General features: G+C 51.2%; 1 protein-coding gene across 2 annotated transcripts in view; it reads left to right on the top strand.

Moving 5' to 3' along the window:
• FBLN2 (fibulin 2) overlaps positions 1-22,718 on the top strand; it is a 100,927-nt gene that overhangs the window by 16,427 nt on the left and 61,782 nt on the right. For both annotated transcript variants that reach the window (XM_019718395.3, XM_019718394.3), the window contains exon 2: positions 18,361-19,719. In XM_019718395.3, the coding sequence (XP_019573954.2) occupies positions 18,361-19,719 (1,359 nt within the window). The remainder of the gene's footprint in view (positions 1-18,360; positions 19,720-22,718) is intronic.

Here is a 22,718-nt window from a genome sequence, read left to right as displayed (position 1 = left end):
CTGGGAGGTCATGCTTCCCTCTTCCCACCCCTCAGTCCATAGCCAGTGACTGACTGATGTCCCTGTGAGTGGGATGAGCCCTGGGGTGCCAGTCATGCTGCTGGGTTCCCCACGGGACCAGACTGGCTCCAGGCTCCAGCTGAGGCCCCATCTTTGCCCAGCTTCATGCCCTCCTCTATTCTGCTTCCCTCTTTCCCGTCTCTCTCGAGTTCTCCGGTAAAGCATGAGCACAGGAACGCAACCCAAGCTCTGTTCCTAGGGGTCCAGGGCTAAGACAGTGTGTATGTAACTCCTTATAATGCAGGAGTTTGACTCTGCAAGCTCTTGGATTTGCTGAGGCCAGAAAAAAGACAAGGGAGCCATAGGTCAAGGGTTCATACCACAAGTATATTCTCGAGGCGCTGGTCGAGATACAAGAGGCAAACATCCGCCAATACCCCAACAAGGGGTCTTTCTGCACCACAGTCTTGATGGCGGCCGGGCGAGACACAGGACATAGGATTTGCAAAATTCGAAACATCCACACTTGCTAACGTGGCCACGGCAGTTACATACGTAGTGTATAGAACAACAGGGGCTGACGGCCAGCTGGTTACCTAAGTGCTTACGTAGGGATGCGTCCTGCGCATGCACGGGCTACACGACCGTGCCAGCACCCCTCCACGTGAGGCCGAGAGCCTGGAAACTGCTCTCTGGGACTCTGTCCCCACACTCCTGTATCTCCCTGTGGGGACAGAGCCCCAGAAAGTAGTATACAGGCTCTCGGCCTCACGTGGAAAGGTGCTGGCTCGGGTAGTGGACGGCCGTCGGCTGTGGCCAGTTGGCCAATTGGCCGCTGATGTAACTGCTGCGGCTACGGAGGAGAGCCGAGCAGAGGAGCAGAGTAGAGCAGGGTGGAGGAGCGTCGTCGGTCGGGTGGCAGAAAAACGGACAGCAGGTCGCACGTCCAGTGAACCCAGCCTCCAGTGAGACCATAGTGGTATGACTCCCCTACCTATGGCTCCGTGGGTGTTCCTTTTTGGCCTCACCATAGCCTGCGTTCTTGTGTGGGGACCCCCCAGGCCACCCCGCACGACAAATGGTGCAGCGTGCAGGGTATGGCGCCGGCCAAGGCTCTCCGAGGGGTGGTAGAGCAGTTTGTGCGTGTGAAAACGCAGTCTCAGGAGGCCCATGAGGAGCGACACCGGGAACGGGAGGCACGGTCTGCCTGGGAACTCGAGCCTCCAGCTGGCACACCACCTTCTTGGCCATAGAAGGCGTTGTCCTCCTTTTGTTGATCTGCTGCGGCCTTAGGCTCCGAGGGTGGTGGACATCTTACAAGGAGGCCTCCACCCACTCAGACACCTGGCACGGTGAGCAAGATTCCGACCAGGTAGGAATGGCGTCTGACTCTGGGCAGGAGGATGTATGGCCCCCACACTGTGTGGTGCCCGGTGGCCACTGTTCTCAGGAGTTGGACCCCCAAGGAGGGGTGGGAGGACATGGACGGCTCTCCGGCCAGTGTGGAGAGGGCCCTGCGGGCTCTGGCTGAGCGGTTGCCGGAGGAGGAGAAGGCTACAGCCGGCCGCGTGGGCTGGATGTTCCTCACGGCCTTGAGTCTCAACACGGAAAAGGCGCCTAATGAAATGGCCCAGGTGCTGAACCAGGTGTCCCGGTTGGAAGCGCTAGAAGCCCGGGTCCACCTGTTAGAACAGGGGCCCCAAGGTGGAGACTCTGAGGCAGAGGCGGAGGAAGCGAGTGGAGACAATGTAGCTCCCAACCCCTAAGCCCGGCCAATCTTAAAGCAAAGGGTAAAACGTGAGCAACCTTTGGGACCCAGGCGTTGCTGCCGGCAACCCAGCTGTGACTGAGTTCACGACCTACACCCCATACACTCCCACTGAGTTGCAGGAGCTGGGGAGGCAGTACAGACAGCGCCCTGGAGAGCCAGTCTCGGCTTGGCTATTACGTTTATGGGATGAGGGAGCAGACAGCATTCTCTGCTCCCCAGGCGAGATGGAAAAGCTAGCCTTCGTGACAGTGCATCCGTCCCTGCGACAAAGGTTACAAAACTGCCATAGGTTGGCCCATGACCAGGGCAACCATTCTCTAATGCAGTGGCTCACGGCTGCGGTACGCACCGTATGGGGACAGGCTGGCGAGCTGCCAGACACTGAGTCAATGGCAGTCATATACGGAACTTACTCAAATCATCTGTGAAATGGGTATGAGACATGCTGTTTTTAACCTCAACATGCAGGGCCCAGATGACGAGCTTTTTACTGCCAGCATGAGAGATCTGGTTTTGGATACTGCACCTGCGAGTGCTTTTGGATCCTTGGTTGCCATTCTTACACCCTATGTGGGGTGGCGGATCCATGAAGTTACAACTGCCATGGCCACCCTAGGGGATGTTGAAAGCCGGAGGCGAAGGAAGTTAAGACAGGAGGTCCGCACAGTTGAGACCTGGAAGCCCAAACCAAAGGTAAAGGGGCGAGGTCGCGGGCCTCAGAGACTAACACACGCACAGATGCGGCATAATCTCGTGGCAGCAGGGGTCGATTGGGAAAAAATACTCTGACAACCCAATGCACTCCTGCTTGAACTTTGGAAACAGTTGCGTCTGGAACAACAATTCCAGAGAAACATAAAGGAGGAGTCTGGGAAAGCGCGACCCGTGTCCCTCCAGGACTTCATGCAGCCGCTTGAGGCCGACTCCTCTCAGCTTGATTAGGGGTGGGGCCAAGGAACCCGGTCAGAGGGGACGAGCAGGGACCGGAGGCCCCACGTGGAACTGTCCATACATTGGTCCCCTTCGAATGTGCAGAGGGTTTTGGCCCTAGTTGACACTGGTGCTGACTGCAGTCTCGTTTATGGGAACCCAGAACTGTTCCCCGGACCAGCAATCTGCATTGATGGCTACGGGGAAAAACTGTCACTGTGAAAGCCGTTTCCTTACCACTGGGTATAGGAAGGCTCCCTCCTCGTACCTACAAGGTTTATGTCTGCCCCGTTCCGGAGTATATTCTAGGGGTGGACGTGCTACATGGCCTCAGCTTACAGACGTCGGTAGGAGAGTTCCGTCTCCGGATCCGGGTGGTGAAAGTGGTGACACGCGGGCATGCTCACCACCCTCCTCAAGCGTGGCCACAGCCCTGGCTCGTGGTTACAGTGCGACAGTACCGCCTGCCAGGAGGACAGGAGGAGGTTGGTCGTACAATATTGGAATTGGAGAAGGCACGTATTGTGAGGCCAACGCACAGTCCCTTTAACTCCCCAGTATGGCCTGTCAAGAAGCCAGATGGGACCTGGCGAATGACTGTGGACTATAGGGAGTTAAATAAGGTGACGCCACCCTTACACGCTGCAGTGCCTTCAATTCATGATTTAATGGATCGTCTGACTGTCCGCCTGGGGACATATCACTATGTAGTGGACTTGGCCCTGGCAGGTCAAAAGCCCCCACTGTCGATGGTTGGGCCTGATAGCCCCATGGGGGACCGGTTTGACTCATGATTTGCAAGTGATGCCAGGGGTGGTGGCTGAGTGGCCACTGCAAGTGACTGTAGTATACAGAGGTCCCGATACCGGGATGATTTTGCGAGGAAACTATGTGCTCTCACTATGGCCTATTATGGGGTCCCCTGTTCTGTTACATGTTGAAACTATGCAAGGGACCCCAAGCACTGCCATAAAGGTCTGGTACCACAAACCGGGAAGGGTGCCAGTGGCAGCGACCCTCCTTTCCCAGGACAAAAAGCTAACATGTATCCTCCCAGATGGAAGGGATTTGCCTTTGTTGGTTCCTAAGACTACTGTTGCTTTTCGTCCGTAGGTGTCAGTAGGCTAATACGGCACAGGGACCCTCGCAGAAGATGTTTGTCGCGTAGATTATGAGGCGAGACCCTGTAGGGGTGGAGTGTGGGGACAGGGCCCCAGAAAGTAGTTTACAGGCTCTCGGCCTCACGTGGAAGGGTGCTGGCTCGGGTGGTGAATGGCCGTCGGCTGTGGCTGATTGGCCGTCGGCTGTGGCCAGTTGGCCAATTGGCCGCTGATGTAACTGCTGCGGCTACGGAGGATTTCCGAGGAGAGCGGAAGAGGAGAGCCGAGCAGAGGAGCAGAGTAGAGCAGGGTGGAGGAGCGTCGTCGGTCGGGTGGCAGAAAAACGGACAGCAGGTCGCACGTCCAGTGAACCCAGCCTCCAGTGAGACCGTAGTGGTATGACTCCCCTACCTATGGCTCCGTGGGTGTTCCTTTTTGGCCTCACCATAGCCTGCGTTCTTGTGTGGGGAGCGGGAGCAGAGACCCCCAGGCCGCCCCACATGACAGTCCCCTTACCGTGTGCCCTGTGTGGCTGTGGGGATACCACTGGATTCTGACGTGGCTGGCATACTGAGGCCTGCCAGGCCGCTTGGGTAGGAGTAGGCTCCTTGGAAGGGGCAGAATTTTCAGAGTCCGCCACTTAGAGAAGAGGCAGGTTCTAACCCAGGAAACCTGGACATTCAGCAGGTGACCCTGGGCAGGAGGGAGCAGGAGCTCCCACCTCCGCTGGGCGTCTGTCCTTTGGGTGTGGACAAGAGGAGCTAGGCCTGGGAGGGTTCAGGAGGATAGAGAGGACCAGGGAGCCCAGTGATAGCCGTGGACAGTGAGCGTGAGTCGTGGGGGACCAGTGATGCCCTGCTGTGGCCCTACCTTCGGATTTTCTCAGAGAACTTGGGAGTCCAGCTTCAGTGTCAAATGTCCTGATTTTAAAGGTTATAACATTAATAACACTGCAGTATTATAGTGTCAGCAACTAATTTCCAAAGTACCATGTGTCCCCCAAACATGGTCTATGAACAGACTAGCAGCTGGTTTGTGATTGCTCTCTGCTGGGACATGGGGCACAGGGCAGGGGTCAGTGTGTGAGGCAGGCTTCTGGGAGGAGCCAGGGACGTGCTGCCTTGGGAGCTGCTCGGACAGGCCAGGTGGTCCTGATTACTTGTGCGTTTGTAACTGGTATGTCAACAAGTGTCTTGTATGTTTATTTCCCTTCTGTCATTCCCAGCTGTTTGAAAATCCCAATGTTTTGATGTAGCTGCCTCTTGTTTAGAAGAGAGACCCCCTGCAAATATTTAAAAAGTTTTCAAGCCATACCAGCACAAACCTGAGACTGTTCTTATCTAAGGTTGCCTGGTAAAAATGTAGGACTCCAGTTAAATTGGAATTTCAGAAGAACAATGAATAAGTGTGTTCTGAGTACTACTGCCCAGGACACGCTTCCACTGAACAATTATGCGTTGTTGATCTGAAATTGCACTGTGGCTGCATGTCTTCTCTTTTTATTTGCCAGCTCTGGCAAGCCTGTTCTTGTCAGAATCTGAAGGGTCTGAGAGCTGGGAAAAGGAAGAGTTTCCTTACCTTGTGATTCAAAGTCACGTAAGGCAAACCCCCACTTTTGTACTGGTACTGCTGATGCGTTTGTGCTCCCAGGGCCATCTGGGGGCACTAGGTGGCCTTGCCAGCCCCGACAGTTTTCATCTGGGGCCTGCTGTGGCTGGGGGTGAGATTAATTTATCAAAGGACATGGTGTCACCTTACTGTAGGGATTGTTTTAGTTTTTTGGGGTGAGGGTGGGCAGTAGTGAGGGTGGCAGAGAGAGGAGCTTGAAGCCAGGGTGAGTGAAGGCTGCTGAGGTTTGAGTAGCATGCTGAGGTACCTCTGACACTGACAGGCCACACTGACCTGCGTCCTGACCCCGGAGGTCCCCAGTCACCCGTGGTGGGGGCTGTGGGAGAGTGGGCATGTCTCCACATAGCACACTCAGCCACCTGCTCTGCCGATGCTCTCTGGGAAGAGACCTTTACTGAGTGTGTCGTCCCCCTCCTTTGCCCTGTCTTGTTTAAGTGATGGCCTGAGAACTGAACTCCAAACTCCATTAGATCCCCCACTGCTCCTATGCACAGCAGGGGTGTGGTCAGCAAACACCCAGGCTGTGACAGCCCGTACTGGACGTTAACCTGCCTTTCGCTCCTGCCTTGAGCCCACTCTGGATCTTCAGCTTGCGAGTCAGAGACTCCCCACAGGCTGGATGCCCCCAGACTCTGTGTGTTGGTGACTCCCATTTTTCCTTCTCACCGAGACACTGACTGCCTTTGTGGCTTTTCATTATGGAGAGTGACAAGCCAAAACAGAAGACCAGAAAGGACCCCCGACACCCTACATTTCACAGCGTCTTACCTTGGATTATTTTTCATGCTGAAGTATGTTAGAGCATATTGTAGACATGATGGTATTTAAAATACTAATCTTTTAAAAATGCCAGGCTGACGCATCACAGAAAAGGAGCGGGTGCTCTGTGATGCTGTCTGTCGTCAGTCCGTTCTTGGCATCCGTCCGTTAGCCCTGGTGTCGCTCTCTCAGTGGTTTGTTCATGCTGGGTCCCATCAGGGATCCCACCGGCACTGGATGGTTATAGCTCAGGCCTGTTTCAATCTAGAGCAGCTTCTCTTCCTGCTTTTCCTATGCGCTAAGGAGGCGGGCATTTGTCCTACAGAAATGTCCCTCTTCTGGATGAGCTGATTTTAATTGCTGATTTAGATCCCAGTGGTTCTGGTTACATATTGCTGCCTAACCATCTGCCCTGACCCTTGGAGGCTGAAAGTGGCTGTAGTCATGTAATTTGCTTAGGAATTTAGGCCGGGTGAGGCCGGGCCCTGTCTTCAGCTCCACATGGCATTGAATGGGGACTTAAGTGGTATTCGCCCGCCTCCTTGTGGAGAGGGTCTCCCAAATAGGCTCACTCGTACGCCAGCACAGTGACCAGGAGGAGTGCACCGACCACATGTGATGTCTCTGGCAGGGTGGTCCCCTGTCTTCCCTGGTGGCCCAGTGCTCTTAGACACTCGGACAGAGGATGCCAGGCCTGGTAGAGGGGCTCAGCATGCCTTCTGCGCGTGCCTGGCGGGAGTGGTCACAGCTCTGACTCTCATTGGTTAGACATGGTCCCAGGCCCATCCCTCAGCCAGTCGCAGCAAATCAGGGGGAATGAGCTCTGTGATTGGCTGGGTGTGGTGATGCTCCACCTCAGAGTCAGGTGCAGGAAGGCTCTCCCCCCTGGCCCCAGCCCTCCCTGAGGCTGCTGGGGGTCCTGCTTGGAGAGGGGCTCAGTATGGGATTCTTTCTGTTTATCAGCTAGGCCTCAGGAGCTAAGAGCTGAGTGAATTACACTCCTTAGTGAGTATCACACTGTTGTCTTGGTCTCCGCAGGGTCCTGTTCTTACTTGGTTCCTCTATCTCTGCTCCCAACACATTCCCTTCCTCACTACAGGCAGACTCCATATATGTTCTGTGTGCATCTGTTTATTTGCCTGTGTTTTGCAAGTGGGTGTGTGCAGTTTTAATTGACTTAAATGGTGTTGGGCTTTCTGTCTTGTTCTGTTTTTCACTTTTGCTTAATGTTATATTTTTAAGGCCCAGCCTTGCTGCTCTGTGTACACTGAATCATTGGCTTTGAGTTCGGTGGGGTCTTCACGTGTGTGTGTGTCTGTCAGGGTCCCAGCAGGAAATGGGGGGCCTTCACAGGGTTTATGGAAGGAGTGGTTAATGAAGAGACCTAGAACAGAGGTGTGGGCAGTGTTGGGGGGACCCTATAAGGGGTGGGCTAACTCTTAGAGTGGCAGTGGTGGGTGGGTGGGGAGCCCTTTGCACCCTGGGCCTGCAGGGGTTGGGGAGAGGCAGCTCTTAGAATCCAACAGTGTCACCCAACAGGAGCTGTCGCAGTGGAGGAGGGGGTACATACAGCCACCACCAACCCCTGCCTGGGAGGGAAGGAGAGAGGGGTGGGGAAATCAACACTTCAGTTTCTCTCCTACTCTCTGAGCTCCTGTCAGGGCTGCCACTGGAGGATGCAGGAACCTGGGGTGCAGTCTGAGGAGGTCGGCCTCCTGGGTGCAGAGCAGGGTGGAGAAGGGTGGGAGTGGACCTGGGGACAGGTACCGGCATAGTGGCCTACCGCTGCCGGGTCCCTTCCTACCACCACGCGAATACCCGGTGACCACCGTGGGCATGTAGACCCAGTGCTGATGTCTTTGGGTAGCTCACCGGGCACGAGAACTTGGCATCATACACTGCTCATGTGGGCTTAATTGAATATGTGCTGCTGTCCAGAGTGTCTACTCCAGTGGTCACTTACGTCAGCTGGCATTATAATCATCGTCTTAGGTAATGGTCTCTTAGTATTAAGGTGCGTGCATTATCCAGCTTTTCAGTCAGCGACTGTAGGGCAGAGCCTGTGGGGGTTCTGCCTTTGTGTCTCCCTGGCCCTGGTGAGCTCCTGCCTTGGGACTGTGTGCCCCACGACCCAGCTCTCAGGCGTCAGGCAGCCTGGCCACAGGCTGTTTCGGACCAGTCTGGCTGCAGAGAGGTCAGGTCCCCTTTCTCAGTCCTCTCCTTCTGGCTCTTCTCAGATTGGAGGTGGGGTGTCCACCTCCACCCTGTAGAAGCTGGACATTCAGGGGCCACATGCTGTGGGGGACAAGTTCAAATCTGAGAACCAGTAATGTAGTGATTGTGTCTTCCTACTTCTCACTTGTATGAGTATTTCCTGGTCCTGCTTGCTTATCTCCAGAGATGGGGAGCTCACCCCTCTCCCTAGCAGCCTGGTCTGTCCTTGACCTGCAGAAAGCTTTCCCCACATGGAGTTGATTCTGTCCCTCCACCCCCACCCCCATACACAGCCATGAGCCTATGACCCATCCAGAGCAGCTATAGAGATGTGCCAGGGACCCCTGAGGCAGCTCTTCTCCAGGTCGGCCACACAAAGGGGCCTGGGCCCTTCCCCATTGGGCCACCTCCTCCAGACACATCCCAGCCGGTCCCATCCCCCTTGTGGATGGGCACACAACCTTCAGAGAGCACCAAGGGGCTCTGAGCAGTGTGCAGGGGGTCCAGACCTCTCTTCTCCCAGCTGGAGGCCACAGTGGGAATGACCATGGACTTCCTGTTTCAGAGGTGAGCCTGGGGAGACCCTGAGTTCAAACATAACCAGCTCTGTGTGAGTGAGCAGAGAGGCCATTTAGGCTTCTTGGGGTGGGAACCAAGAGCACACTCCCTGTGTGACACCTCAGGGTAGCCAGGGCTCAGTGGTTTTCTTTCATTAAAAAACAATTTTTTTAAATTAAAATTTATTGGGGTGAGAGTGGTCAATAAAACTACATACGTTTCAAGTGTACAATTCTATAATACATCATCTATATATCATATTATGTGTTCACCACCCAGAGTCAGTTCTCCTTCCATCACCATATGTTGGACCCCCTTTACCCTCTTCTAGCATCTCCCTCCTCCCTTACCCCTGGTAACCACTAAACTGTTGTCAGTGTCTATGAGTTTTTGTTTCTTTGTTTGTCTTGTTCCTTTGTTGCTTTCAGTTTTATATCCTGCATATGAGTGAAGTCATATGGTTCTCAACTTTTTCTGTCTGACTTATTTTGCTTAGCATAATAATCTCAAGATATATCCACGTCTCAAATGGCAGTATTTCATCTTATGGCAGAGTAATATGCCATTGTGTATTATATCACATCTTTATCCATTCATCTATTGAAAGACATTTTGGTTGTTTCCATGTCTTGGCCACAATAAATAAAGCTGCAGTGAACACCAGAGCACATATGTCTTTATGGATAAATGTTTTCAAATTTTTGGGGTAGGTACCCAGGAGAGGGATTGCTGGGTCATATGGCAATTCTATTCGTAATTCTTTGAGGAACCTCCACACTACCTTCCATAACGGCTGCACCAGTCTGCATTCCCACCAACAGTGTATGAGGGTTCCTTTTTCTCCACAGCCTCTCCAACACTTGTTACTATTTGTCTTGTTGATGATAGCCATTCTGACTGGGGTGAGGTGATATCTCATTGTGGGTTTTAGTTGCATTTCCCTAATAGTTAGTGAAGTTGAACATTTTTTCGTATGTCTGTTGGCTGATTGTATATCTTGTTGGGAGATGTTTCTGTTCATGTCCTCTGCCCATTTTTTAATTGGGTAGTTTGTCTTTTTGTTGAGTTGCATGAGTTCCTTATGTATTTTGGATATTAGCCCCTTATCGGAGACGTTGTTTGCAAATATCTTTTATTCGGTTGGTTGCCTCTTTTTTTGTTGATGGTTTCTTTTGCTGTGCAGAAGCTTTTTAGTTTGGTATAGTCCCATTCATTTATTTTAGCTTTTACTTCCCTTTGAGGTCAAATTCATAAAATTGCCTTTGAACCCAAAGTCCATAAGTTTAGTACCTACGTTTTCTTCTATGCTGTTTATTATTTCAGGTCTGATATTTAGGTCTTTGATTCATTTTGAATTAATTTTGGTACATGGTGACAGATAGCAGTCTAGTTTCATTATCTTGCATGACGCTTTCCAGTTTTCCCAGCACCATTTATTTAAAAGGCTGTCTTTTTTCCATTGCATGTTTTTGGTTGTTTTGTCGAAAATGATCTGCCCATGTATATGTGGATTTATTTCTTTGGATTTCGATTCTATTCCATTGGTCTATGTGTCTGTTTTCCTGCCAATACCATGCTGTTTTGATTATTGTAGCCCTGTAGTACAAGCCAAAGTCAGGAAGTGTGATACCTCCAGCATTGTTCTTTTTTCTTAGGATTGCTTTGGCTATTCATGGTCTTTTGTGGTTCCATAGAAATCTGATGATTTTTTGTTCTGTTTGTTTAAAAAATGCCATTGGGGTTTTGATGGGGATTGCATTAAATCTCTATATTGCTTTGGGTAATATGGCCATTTTAACTATGTTGATTCTTCCAATCCATTAGCACGGAATGTCTTTCCATTTCTTTGTGTCTTCAATTTCTTTTAAAAATGTCGTTAAATTTTCAGTGTATAGATCTTTCACATCCTTGGTTAAGTTTATTCCTAGGTATTGTATTCTTTTTGTTGCAGTTGCAGAGGAATTTTTTCAAAAATTTCTTTTTCTGAAATTCCATTGTTAGTGTATAGGAATGCAATGGACTTTTGTACGTTGATTTTGTAGCCGGCCACATTACTATATTCGTTGATTGTTTCTGATAGCTTTTTTTTTTTTTAACGTGTACACTTTTTTTTTCAGGGGAACAGGACTTTATTGGGGAACAGTGTGTACTTCCAGGACTTTTTTCCAAGTCAAGTTGTTGTCCTTTCAATCTTAGTTGTGGAGGGTGCCGTTCAGCTTCAAGTTGTTGTCCTTTCAGTCTTAGTTGTGGAGGGCGCAGCTCAGCTCCAGGTCCAGTTGCTATTGCTAGTTGCAGGGGGCGCAGCCCACCATCCCTTGCTGGAGTCGAACCGGCAACCTTGTGGTTGAGAGGATGCGCTCCAACCAACTGAGCCATCTGGGAGCTCAGCGGCAGCTCAGCTCAAGGTGCCGTGTTCAATCTTAGTTGCAGGGGGCGCTGCCCACCATCCCTTGTAGGACTCGAGGAGTTGAACCGGCAACGTTGTGGTTGAGAGCCCACTGGCCCATGTGGGAATCGAACCGGCAGCCTTCGGAGTTAGGAGCATGGAGCTCTAACCACCTGAGCCACCGGGCCGGCCCCTCTGATAGCTTTTTGGTGGAGTCTTTCGAGTTTTCTGTATATAGCATCATGTCATCTGCAAAGAGTGACAATTTAACTTCTTCATTCCCAATTTGGATGCCTTTTATTTCTTTCTCTTGCCTGATAGCTATGGCAAGGACTTCCAACATTATGTTGAAAAGCAGAGGTGATAGGGGACAGTCCTGTCGTGTTCCTGAACGTAGAGCAAAGGGCTTCAGTTTTTCACCGTTAATTATGAGATTAGCTGAGGGTTTGTCATATATGGCCTTTATTATGTTAAGGTGTTTTCCTTCTATATCCTTTTATTAAGTGTGTTTTATCATAAATGGATGTATCTTGTCAAATGCTTTTTCTGCAGCTATTGATACAATCATATGGTTTTTGTCATTTATTTTGTTTATGTGATATATCACATTGATCAATTTGAATATGTTGAGCCATCCTTGTGCCCCGGGGATGAACCCCACTTGGTCGTGATGTATAATCTTTTTAATGCATTCTTTTTATTCAACTTGCTAGAATTTTGTTTAGGACTTTTGCATCTGTATTCATTAGAGATATTGGTCCGTAATTTTCTTTTTTTGTGTTGTCCTTACCAGGTTTTGGTATCAGGGTAATGTTGGTTTGAGCAGGACTGGTATTACATCCTCTTTGAAGGTTTGGTAGAATTCACCAGTGAAGCCATCTGGTCCTGGACTTTTGCTTTTGGGAAGGTTTTGGGTGATTGAGTCAATTTCCATACTGTTGATCGGTCTATTTAGATTTTCCAGTTTTTCATGGTTCAGCCTTGGAAGGCTATATGTTTCTAAGAACTTGCCAATTTCTTCTAGGTTATTGAATTTGGTGGCATATAGTCCTTCATAGTATTCTTGGATGATCCTTTGTATTTCTGTGGCGTCCGTGATAACTTCCCTTCTTTCATTTCTGATTTTTGTCAATTAGTGTCTTTTCTCTCTTTATCTTACTGAGTCTAGCCAAGGGTTTGTCAATTTTATTAATCTTTTTAAAGAACCCACTGTTTGTCACATTAATTTTTTCTATTGTCTTTTTGTTCTCATTTCATTTAGTTCTGCTCTAATTTTGATTATTTTCTTTCTTCTGCTGACCTTGGGTTTCATTTGTTCTTTTTCTAGTTCTTTAAGGTGTAGCGCAAGGTTATTCATCTGGGATTTTTCTTGTTTCTTGAGATAGGCCTGTAATGATATAAATTTCCCTGTTATCACTGCTTTCACTGCATCCTAATAATTTTGATAGGATGGATGTATTTTCAGTGTCATTTGTTTCTATGTATCTTTTGATCTCTTATTTCTTCTTTTACCCAGTTGTTCTTTAAAAGCATGTTGTTTAATCTCCACATATTTGTGGTTTTTTTCTGCTTTCTTTTTGCAGTTGATATCCCATTTCAAAGCCTTGTGATCAGAGAATATGCTTGGTATGATTTCAATCTTTTTAAATTTGCTGAGGCTAGTTTTATGTCCCAATTTATGGTCTATCCTTGAGAATGTTCCACGTACACTAGAAAAGAATGTATAGTCTGATGTTTTAGGATGAAGTGTTCTATAAATGTCAATTATGTCCATTTCATCTAATGTGTCATTTAGGGCTGCTATTTCGTTATTTATTTTCTGTTTGGATGATCTATCCATAGCTGTCAATGATGTATTTAAGTTCCCTGGTATAATTGTGTTTTGGTCAATTTCTCCCTTTAGTTCTGCTAGTAGTTGCTTGGTATATTTCGGTGCTCCCTGATTGGGGGCATAAATATTGATGACTGTTATGTCTTCTTGTTGTACAGTCCCGTTCACCATTATGAAATGTCCATCTTTGTCTCTTGTTATCTTTTTCACCCTGAAGTCTGTTTCATCTGATATCAGTATGGCTACACCTGATTTTCTCTGGGTACCATTTGCTTGGAGTGTCAATTTCCACCCTTTCACTTTGAGTCTTATTTGTAGCTGGAGGTGTGTCTTGTGGAGGCAACATATGGTTTTGGGTTTGGTTTTTGATCCAATCTGCTACTCTGTGCCTTTTTATTGGTGAGTTCAGTCCATTTGCATTTAGGGTGATTATTGATGTATGGGGAATTCCTGTTGTTCTGTCTTTTCTTTTCTGGTGCCTTGGTGTCTCCATTGTTTTTTGCCTTTTTGTTTCTGTCGGTTATTTCAGCGTGGTGCTATGATATTTCCCCCCTCTTTTTTCTTCTTTCTTTTTATGTTATGTAATATATCTCAGTAGTGGTTGTTTTTGAGTGGTTATCTTTAAGTTTATGTAACAGAAAGTTTCATATATATATACAGTAGTCCTTTTTCTTCAGCACGATTCCTTTCTCCATTCCCCTTTGCAGGTTCAGATCTTTACTGTCTCCCCTTTTATGTTTTTGTTGTAACAAGTTATCCCTATTTATGCTGTGAATTGATTTCTGAGTTGTAATAGCAAGTTTCCTTTTTCCTTTTTTTAATGTTTTTTTTTCTTGTTTACCCTTTATGTTATGTTTAAGTGTGTAGTGCCCTATTTTGTGTATGGATTGCTATTTCCTGGTTTTGACTGTCTGTTTGTAATACTGCTCATAGTTTTGTATTCTTTTGATTTTTTGTTTCAGATTGAGTAGATTCCGTCAGTATTTCTTGTAATGCAGGTCGTGTATTTGAAAATTCCCTCAGCTTCTGTATGTCTGAAACGGTCTTTATTCCTCCTTCATATCTAAAGGATATCTTTGCTGGATATATTGTTCTTGGCTCATGATTTCTCTCTTTCAATAGTTTGAATATTTGATTCTTCTCCCTCCTGGCTTGTAGAGTTTCTGCTGAAAAATCTGATGATAATCTAATGGGCTTTCCTTTGTAAGTTACCGTCTTCTTTTCCCTGGCTGCCTTGAGGATTCTTTCTTTGTCGTTGATTTTAGACAGCTTCAATACAATGTGCCTTGGAGAAGGTCTGTTGGGATTGAGGTAATTAGGTGTTCTATTTGCTTCTTGGATTCGAGGATCCAGTTCTGTCCACAAGTTTGAGAAGTTCTTGTCGACTATTTGTTTGAATATATTCTCTGTTCCCTTCTCTCTTTCTTCTCCTTCTGGTATGTCCATTATTCTTATATTGCTCTTTCTGATGGAGTCAGAAAGTCCTTGTAGAGTTCTTTTATTTCTTTTAGCTCTCAAGTCTCTTTCTTCTTCGATCTGTGTCATTTCCAGATTTCTATCTTAGATGTCACTGATTCTTTCCTCCATCTGGTCAACCCTACTACCTAAGCTGGCTATTTCATTCTTCATTTCTTTTATTGACTTCTTCACCTCCAGAAATTCTACTTGGTTCTGTTTTAAAATTTCAATCGCTTTGGTAAAATGTTCATTTTGTTCTTTGATTGTGTTTCTGAGTTCGTTAAACTGCCTATCTGTGTTTTCTTATATCTCACTGACTTTTTTCAGAACTGCGATCTTGAATTCTCTGTCATTTAAGTCACATATTTCCATGTCTTTAAGTTCACTTTCTGGAGACTTTTCACTTTCTTTCTGAGCTGCTTTGTTACCTTGGTTATTCTTGGATATTAATGAATTATTTCATTACAGCAGTGGGTTCTTCAGCGTGTTGATTGAAAGAAGTCTTTCTTTTGCTTTCCAGTAGGTGTTGCTGGAATGTTTTATTTTTTCTCTCCTGCTGCAGTCTTTTATTTTCTTTCACGTTGTAGTGTTATATTTTCTCTTGCACTGTTATAGCTTCTCACGCAATGGGGGTTCCCTGGAAGGTGGGCTTCTCTGTGAGCAGGTCGCCTGGGTCTTAGGACACTGCCTCTGTGGGGGGATGTGGAGGGCAATAGAGCTCTGACCTTCTGAAATCACAACACTACCCCCTACAGCTGTCTTGCCCCTACAATTCCTTCCCTCTCATTTGTCTGCGCTGTTCATCTGCAGGAATGTCAGTGAAGTTCTCAGGGCTGTAGACATTCTGTTCTTTAATCTGACACTGCCACCGTTTCTTCTAGAGCCCTCTTCTAACACGGGGATGGTGTGGGTTGGGCAAGCCCTGGGAGTGTTTGGGGAGTAGGCCAGCCTCCGTGTCTTTGTTTTCTGTTTTCTGCCCGTCAGTGAGGGCTTAAGCCACCATACTCACTCTTCTGTATTTGGTTTTTGCTCCGTCCGAGGTGTCTGCCCTGAATACTGGGTTCAGTTGTATTATATGCTGACCCCTTAGGCAGCAGTGTAGGCCACAGGGAGTGCGTCTGCTGCCTGGATTCCTCCCTCTCCTGCAACTGCAGTGAGCTCCGGGCTGCGCCCTGTGGCCCACAGCCTGTGTCTGCACACCCCCTCCACCCCCCGTTGCTGGCTTGGTTTCCCCCACCTTCAGGTGATTCAGTGTGCGGGGCTCTTTGGCATTCCTGTGTGATGTGCAGGGAGTCCTTTGTTGAATCATAGCTGTTCAATTTGTTGTAACTTCCAGGGAAGATTTCCAGAAGCTCTCCTCATGCCGCCATTTCTGTGCCGTTGTTCTTCTAAATCCCATGGTTTTCAAGAGAAGTTGGAAACCTGAATTTTCATGTGAACATTTCCAATTTGTAAATGCTGGCAGTTGATTTAAAACTGAAAACCACCCACATGGGCCAAAAAATGGAGCCATGAGCTTGATAGTGCTTGTGGGACCCCAGCAATGAGCAGTGGTGTAGTAGAACCTTTTCATTATATACAGATGCAGAGAGGGCAAGGGCCTTGCTTAGGTTTGCACAGCAAATGAGGAGAATACCAAGTCAGGGCCCGACCTTTATCATTGCTCTGGGCCTGGGCTGGGGGTGATGGATGAACCCAAGATCTAGAATCATCTGGCTGTGGTACAACATGATTCTGAGTTGTGGGGGCCAAGGGCCAGGCCACCGTGGGGGCCAAGAAGGTGGGCAGAGCTAGGGGACTGGTTTACAGGAGAATGCAAGGTGCGGTGGGTGGGTACGGCGGGCCTGGCTGGGCACCGAGGTCTTCTGGGAGAAGGCTGCCTGCCTCCGGTGGGACAATTTCCCTCTTAGAAAGTACTGTTCACGTGAGTGTGTGATGAGTAGAAAGGCAAGAGAGGGCAGGAGGAGGGTTTAGGTCTCAGTTTGCAAAGGTTTCCTTTTTTAAATGGCACTGTTGAGAGTGGAGTCAAGGGCCTCTGTACCCTCCACCTCATCTCCATGTGGAGGGTGATGGGCTTTGTCGCTGGAGACTACAGGCCCCAGCTCTCCCAGCAGCTGTTCCTGAGTGCACTGGCCCTATGGGACTCTCCATCCTCGGAAAGTGGCTTCTCGGCATGGGCTCTGCCCTCTGCTTCCTTTTCTCCTTTGTCAAAAACGTTAAAGAAGTTGTTATTTTTAGGTTCGAAATGAGAAGCACTTAAAATACTAGAGATGTCACTTCATTGTCTTTTTATCTCTTTTAAAATAACTGGGCAGTTTCAGCAAAGTGACTGCAAACAGTCACTGGGATTGGGGACTGGGAGTGGGTGGGCAAGGAGCCCTTGTCTGTGGCCAAGGAGCACACAGCCTCAGCCTGGCAGGCCTGGCCCCTGAGCCATGGGGGGTGGTGGTGGAGAATGAGGACTGGCGGGAAGGTGGCACTCGAGTGGCCTGTCGAGGATGGAGAGGAGGGGCTGGGGAAGTAAAGGGCCCTGCAGGAGTGTCATGGGAGGGCCTGAGAGAGAGGAGGGTCGAGCAGCCACCACAGGGAGTCTGGACCTTTCCTTGCTGGAGACCGGATGCAGGGGCAGGGTCTGGGGCTCTGTTGTGTCGGTCAGCTGCGCTCAGATCACACTGGCTTTGCAGAGAAAGGGCAGCAGTGGAGTTTGTGGGGCAGGGAGCTGGGGGTGTGTCCCAGGGCTGAGGAGAGGGGGGCAGAGAGAGTGAGTCCAGGGCTGCACATGGGGGAGAGGAGACAGGACTTGAAAGGTGTGGGTGGGCTGTGAGGGGTACCAGGAGCAGCGAGTGTCAGGGGAAATTCTGGGAATGGTGCCAACCTTCTCGGGGGCAGCTGAGGAGTTGGTAGGAGTGTCCCCAGTGGCTAAACTTGTGGTCCCAGGGGTTCTCTTGGGGAGCATTGCTGAGCCCTGGGGCCTGCTGAGGGCTGTGGCGTGGGGGTTGGCTGGTTGTACTAAGGCCTGGGAGGCCTGTCCTTGCCCTGCCTCCACCTGGTCATGTCCTCTGTCCTCAGCCACAGGCCTCTGGGAGGAAGGCTGGTGAATGTGCTGGACTTGGGGGGAGAAATTGTTTGGGTGGTAGTGTGTGTGTGCATGCACATGTGTGGGACTGTGTGTGTGTGAAAACACGCATGGTATCCCGGCCTGTGGGTGAGGCTGTGGGTGAGACAGGCTGCGTTACTGTGCATGGAGACCTGGGGCAGGTGCGTGAGCAACTGTGGGTGCCTGTCATGGAGGGTATGTGACCCAGAGTGCCCAGGCCTGCTGAACGTGTGCCCTGGTGAAGGAGTGTGACCGAGCTACAGTGCAGGCACGAGTGTGTGACTGGGCAGGAAGGTCCCACTCAGAGGGCACGTGGCAGAAGGCAGCTGAAGGTGGGGGGTCAGCTTCCCTCAGGGGGCCATGTTGCACTCTGGGCAGGGCACCTGTGATGCCTGACAACTGTGGAAGCCCCTGTCTGTGACACTTTGACACGTGTGGCAGAGCCTGTGTGCATCCAAACATGTGACCAGGAGTGTGTGCTTGGGAACATGGGACTGAGTGCATGGGGTGCCCACGTGTGCGGGAGGGTGGCCATGTGCACGTGCGGGGCTGTGTGCCAGGGGGTGCATGTGTCCACATGTGTGGGCCCCGTGTGGTTCTGACACGTGTCCTTTCCCATTCCCCCAGGGCCTCGCAGGACAGGGGACCTTTTGGCTCGAGGTGGCACCTGGGCTGGCTGTGGGACCATGGTGCCGCTCGGGGAGCCTGCGGGAGTCCAGCTGGCCCTGGCGCTGGCGCTGGCCCTGGCCCTGGGTGCAGGTGTGGGCATGGCAGCCCCTGGGCAGGACTGCACGGGCGTGGAGTGTCCACCGCTGGAGAACTGCATCGAGGAGGCTCTGCAGCCCGGAGCCTGCTGCGCCTCGTGTGTGCAGCAGGGCTGCGCCTGCGAGGGCTACCAGTACTACGACTGCCTGCAGGGCGGCTTCGTGCGTGGCCGCGTGCCCGCCGGCCAGTCCTACTTCGTGGACTTCGGCAGCACCGAGTGCTCCTGCCCACCAGGCGGTGGCAAGATCAGCTGCCAGTTCATGCTGTGCCCGGAGCTCCCACCCAACTGCATCGAGGCTGTGGTAGCGGCCGACAGCTGCCCGCAGTGTGGCCAGGTGGGCTGCCTCCACAGTGGTCGCAAGTATGCTGCTGGCCACACGGTCCACCTGCCACCCTGCCGGGCCTGCCACTGTCCTGACACCGGTGGGGCACTCATCTGCTACCAGCTCCCTGGTTGCCGTGGAGATGCCGAGGCCATGCCCACTGCTACCACCGGGAACTTCTCAGATGCCGAGGAGGGTGACACTGAGCGGCACTATGAAGACCCCTACAGCTATGACCAGGAAGTAGCTGAGGCAGAAGCGGCAGCGGCCCTGGCAGGCGAGCTCCAGGCAGGTGCAGGGGGCCCTGCTGCTCTGGGAGGCGGGAGCCAGCCACTGTCTGCCATCCAGGCCACCCCCTGGCTGGCTGCCCTCCCCAGGCCCACAGTGGCTGCTGCCTTGGGTCCGCCAGCGCCTGTGCAGGCCAAAGCTAGGAGAGTGACAGAGGACAGCCAGAAGGAAGGGGAGGAGGAGAGGGAGGCAGTAGCTGGCAGGGAGCAGCTGGCAGCAGGTGGCCTCAGGGGGCTCGATGGGCCTCCCACTGTAGGCCCAGCCAGGCCCAGTCTCCCTGTCCAAGAGGAAGGCGCAGATGTCCAAGCAGGGCCCGAAGAGAACCTTATCCTGGATGCCCAGGCCGTCCTGCAAAGCGCAGGGCAAGCGAGAGCTGGACCTGTCCTGGGGTTAAGCACAGCCAGTGTCCTCCAGCCTCAGGCTACGTCAAGCTCTCCCGGAGGCCCGACGAGGCCCAGCACGTACACCGTCCTGACCACACTTCTCCATGAGGCAGCCCAGGTCCTACCCACCCTGGAAGTTCCCAGGCAGCCACCGGTTCTGCCCCATCAGCCAGAGGAGGACACAGACCCCAACTCTGTCCATTCTGTCCCCAGAGGTGACCCTAAAGGTAAGACCTTTTCTTAGTTCCCTCAGGGGCACTCACTCTGAGGAAGGGCACCCTCAGTGCCCCAGGTCCCTGCACACCTGCCTGGGATGGGGGGGCTGGGTCTGTGGGGCCCCACACTATGGGATAGAACGTAGCTCCTGAGGATGGACTGAATGGGTGGGGGTGAGGCCGAGTCACAGTCAGTCCTGGGCTACAAGCTACAGGGCCGTGGTGGGGGCCCAGTGGGCATCCCTCATCAGGGCTGGGGGCCGTCCCTGAAGGGGGTTCCTGCTGAGGTTCAGGTTGGGCCTGGTGGGGTCTACCATGCTCCAGCAGGAAGTGGGGAGTTGCACAGACCTGGGGCACCTGCCTCTCACATCCTCCCTCATAGGAGCCCCCAGTCACGGCTGTGATCTTGGTCTCTGAGCAGCGAAAGAATGTGTTCTCTCATGGGGGCTCTTTCCAAGAGCCTAGGACCAGGTCTGCCACCTCTTCCTGTTGGTCCTGTTAACGCATAAGTTGTTCTCGTCCCTCCTGGGCCTTGGCTCCCACCTACTCAGAGTAGAAACCAAAGTCCTCCCTGCACAGTCTGCCCCCGTGACCTCCTGGACCTCCTTTCCATAACCTTTGTCTTAGTCCGTTTCGGGTGTTGTAACAAAAATACCGTAGACTGGGTGGCTTAAACGACACACATGTATTTCTCACAGTTCTGGAGGCTGGGAAGTCTCAGATCAAGGTGCTGGCAGATTGGGATCTGTTGAGGGCTCACTTCCTGGTTTGTAGATGGCCAGCTTCTCACTGTGTCCTCACATGGCAGAGCAGACGAGGACACGTCTTATCTGAGATGCATCAGAGGAGGAACAAGTTCTTTGGTGTTTCTTCTTATAAGGGCTCTAATTCCATCATGAGGGCCCCACCCCCATCACCTCATCACCTCACGAAAGCTCCAGCTCCAAATACCATCCCGTTGGGGTTAGGATTTCATGTGAATTTGGGGTGGGGGATAAACAGTCCATAGCAGCTCTCCCTCTCATCCACTTTGCTCAGCCCCATTCGCTTCCTGTCTAGGCACCTTGCAGCCTCAGGGCCTTTGCACTTGCCACTTCCTCTCCCTGAAATGCTCTTCCAGGTGTCCATGTGGCTCACTCCTTCCCTCCGTTCAGCTCTCTGTTCAAGGTTACCTCCCTAGAGAGGCTTTCCTGGGACACCAGCTAAAAGAACACCTTGCCTTCCTCTTACTGCTGTAATTCTTCTAGCAATACTTGACATCATAGTACAGTAACGTGTTGAATGTTGTCTCCCCTAGTAGAGTGTTAGTGCCACGTGTGGTGGGGCCACATTGCCATCTTCTCTGCTGTGTCCAAGGGCCTCTAGCAGGGCCTGGTACACAACTGGTACTGCAGATGTTGGGGTGAATGAATGAGTGAGTGAGTCAATGTGGGCTCTGTGGCTAACCCCTCTATCAGTTGCCCTCCTTGTACTTGTTTCCCTGCCGTTCCATTAGCATCCTGTAGCGTCATCTCCCTTCTGATCCACCCATGGGCTCACACTGTTCCCAGCTAGCACAAGTAGGTCCTCCTCCAGGAAGCCTTCCCTGAATCTTTGTCTGACCCTCCTCTCCAGCTCCATTTTCTTTCTGTGTCCCTTCTGAGAGTGTTCTGGGGACTTGTCTCAACTAGAGATCTCTTCCTACATCTGGGAGTCTGTGTCTTGTTCAGTCCCATATCATTCACTCTACAAACCTTCATTAGGTGTCAACAGTGAGCAGATGCTGATGGGCCCTGGCGTGAGTAGACTAGTATAGCCCTAGTTCTCAGGCTGGGGGCTGTGAGGGAGATGCCTGAGAGGTATCTGGGGGCAAGAGGGGGCTCTGGGATTTCTGCAGCATTCCCATCTATCCACCCTGCTGCCTCTTAACAGGCCTGGGCTCCGTTTTCCCTCCTGTCAAGTTCTGTGAGTCTTGCTGGGTATCTCCTGAGCAAAGCCTGTGCACAAGCAGTGAGGGGTGAAACTGCCAGCCCCTCCTGACCTGCAGTCCCAGAGGGTCCACAAGCCCAGACCACTCTGCGTCCAGCCTGCTTACAGTGGCTGGGTACAGAATTCACCCTTGCAGAGCACCTCCTGGGTGCCAGGCCCCATTTCTGTGACTTGAACCTCCCCACGAGCCAGGGAGGTCAGTTCCTTCTGGTTTTAAACTGAGCAGGTAGAAGTCTGTGAGGTGTGGCTCAAGGGTCCAGGTCACAGAATGGGAGGAGGTGGCTGGGATCAGGGCAGTGGGCTTCAGGGGCTCCTCCAACCCAGCCCCAACCCTCTGTGAGGTGGGGCTGTGATGCAGCTCGTGTGTGCCCAGGGAGGGCGTGCAGACCTGGCCTCACAGCCTGACACACACAGTGTTTGGGCTGCAGCCTCCAGGCTTTCCAAAATAGATACAGCCCCCAACCCCCGCCCCATCTCGTGCTGCCAGAGGCCTCTCTGTGGAATCCTGGAGAATTGCTTTGTTCTCAGGATCTCTGGGTTCCCTTCCCGCCCCCCCGCACCCCCCCCCCCCCCCCCCGGGCTTTCTCATGTGGATTTTGGAGTGTGGCCTTCGAGGGCTGCTTGTGGGTAGAGGCCCCTGATTGCGTGCCCCTTATCTCATCTGAAGGTTGTCCTGGCAGAAGGCCCCACACACGCAAGGCCCAGAGATGAGAACTGTCAGGGCACAGACAGGCGGCTGCAGCTTTTAGTGTGTGGGGAAGGGATAGTCTGGAAAGTTGGTGTGGGGTTGAGGGGAAGGGGGAGCATCTCGCTTTAATGGGACCCAGCAGCTTGGCCTTGGTCAGAGGAGCAGGGCTGGCCTGCCATGCAGCACCCTCACACATCGTTTATGCCCCTACGTACCCAGTAACCCATGTAACTTCTTGTGCCTCCGTTTCTCCATCTGTAAGCAGCAGAAGAATCCTTGCTTCATGGGGCTGTTTTGAAGATTAAATTAGCTGGTTCACGTCCAGTGCTTGGCAGGGAGCTTAGTACTTGCTGAG

This window comes from Rhinolophus sinicus, chromosome 17 (assembly GCF_057876585.1).
Source record: "Rhinolophus sinicus isolate RSI-liver-muscle chromosome 17, RSI-T2T, whole genome shotgun sequence".
Taxonomy (NCBI): domain Eukaryota; kingdom Metazoa; phylum Chordata; class Mammalia; order Chiroptera; family Rhinolophidae; genus Rhinolophus; species Rhinolophus sinicus.
Note: the sequence above shows the minus strand (reverse complement) of the source record. Positions and strands in the feature narration are given on the sequence as shown.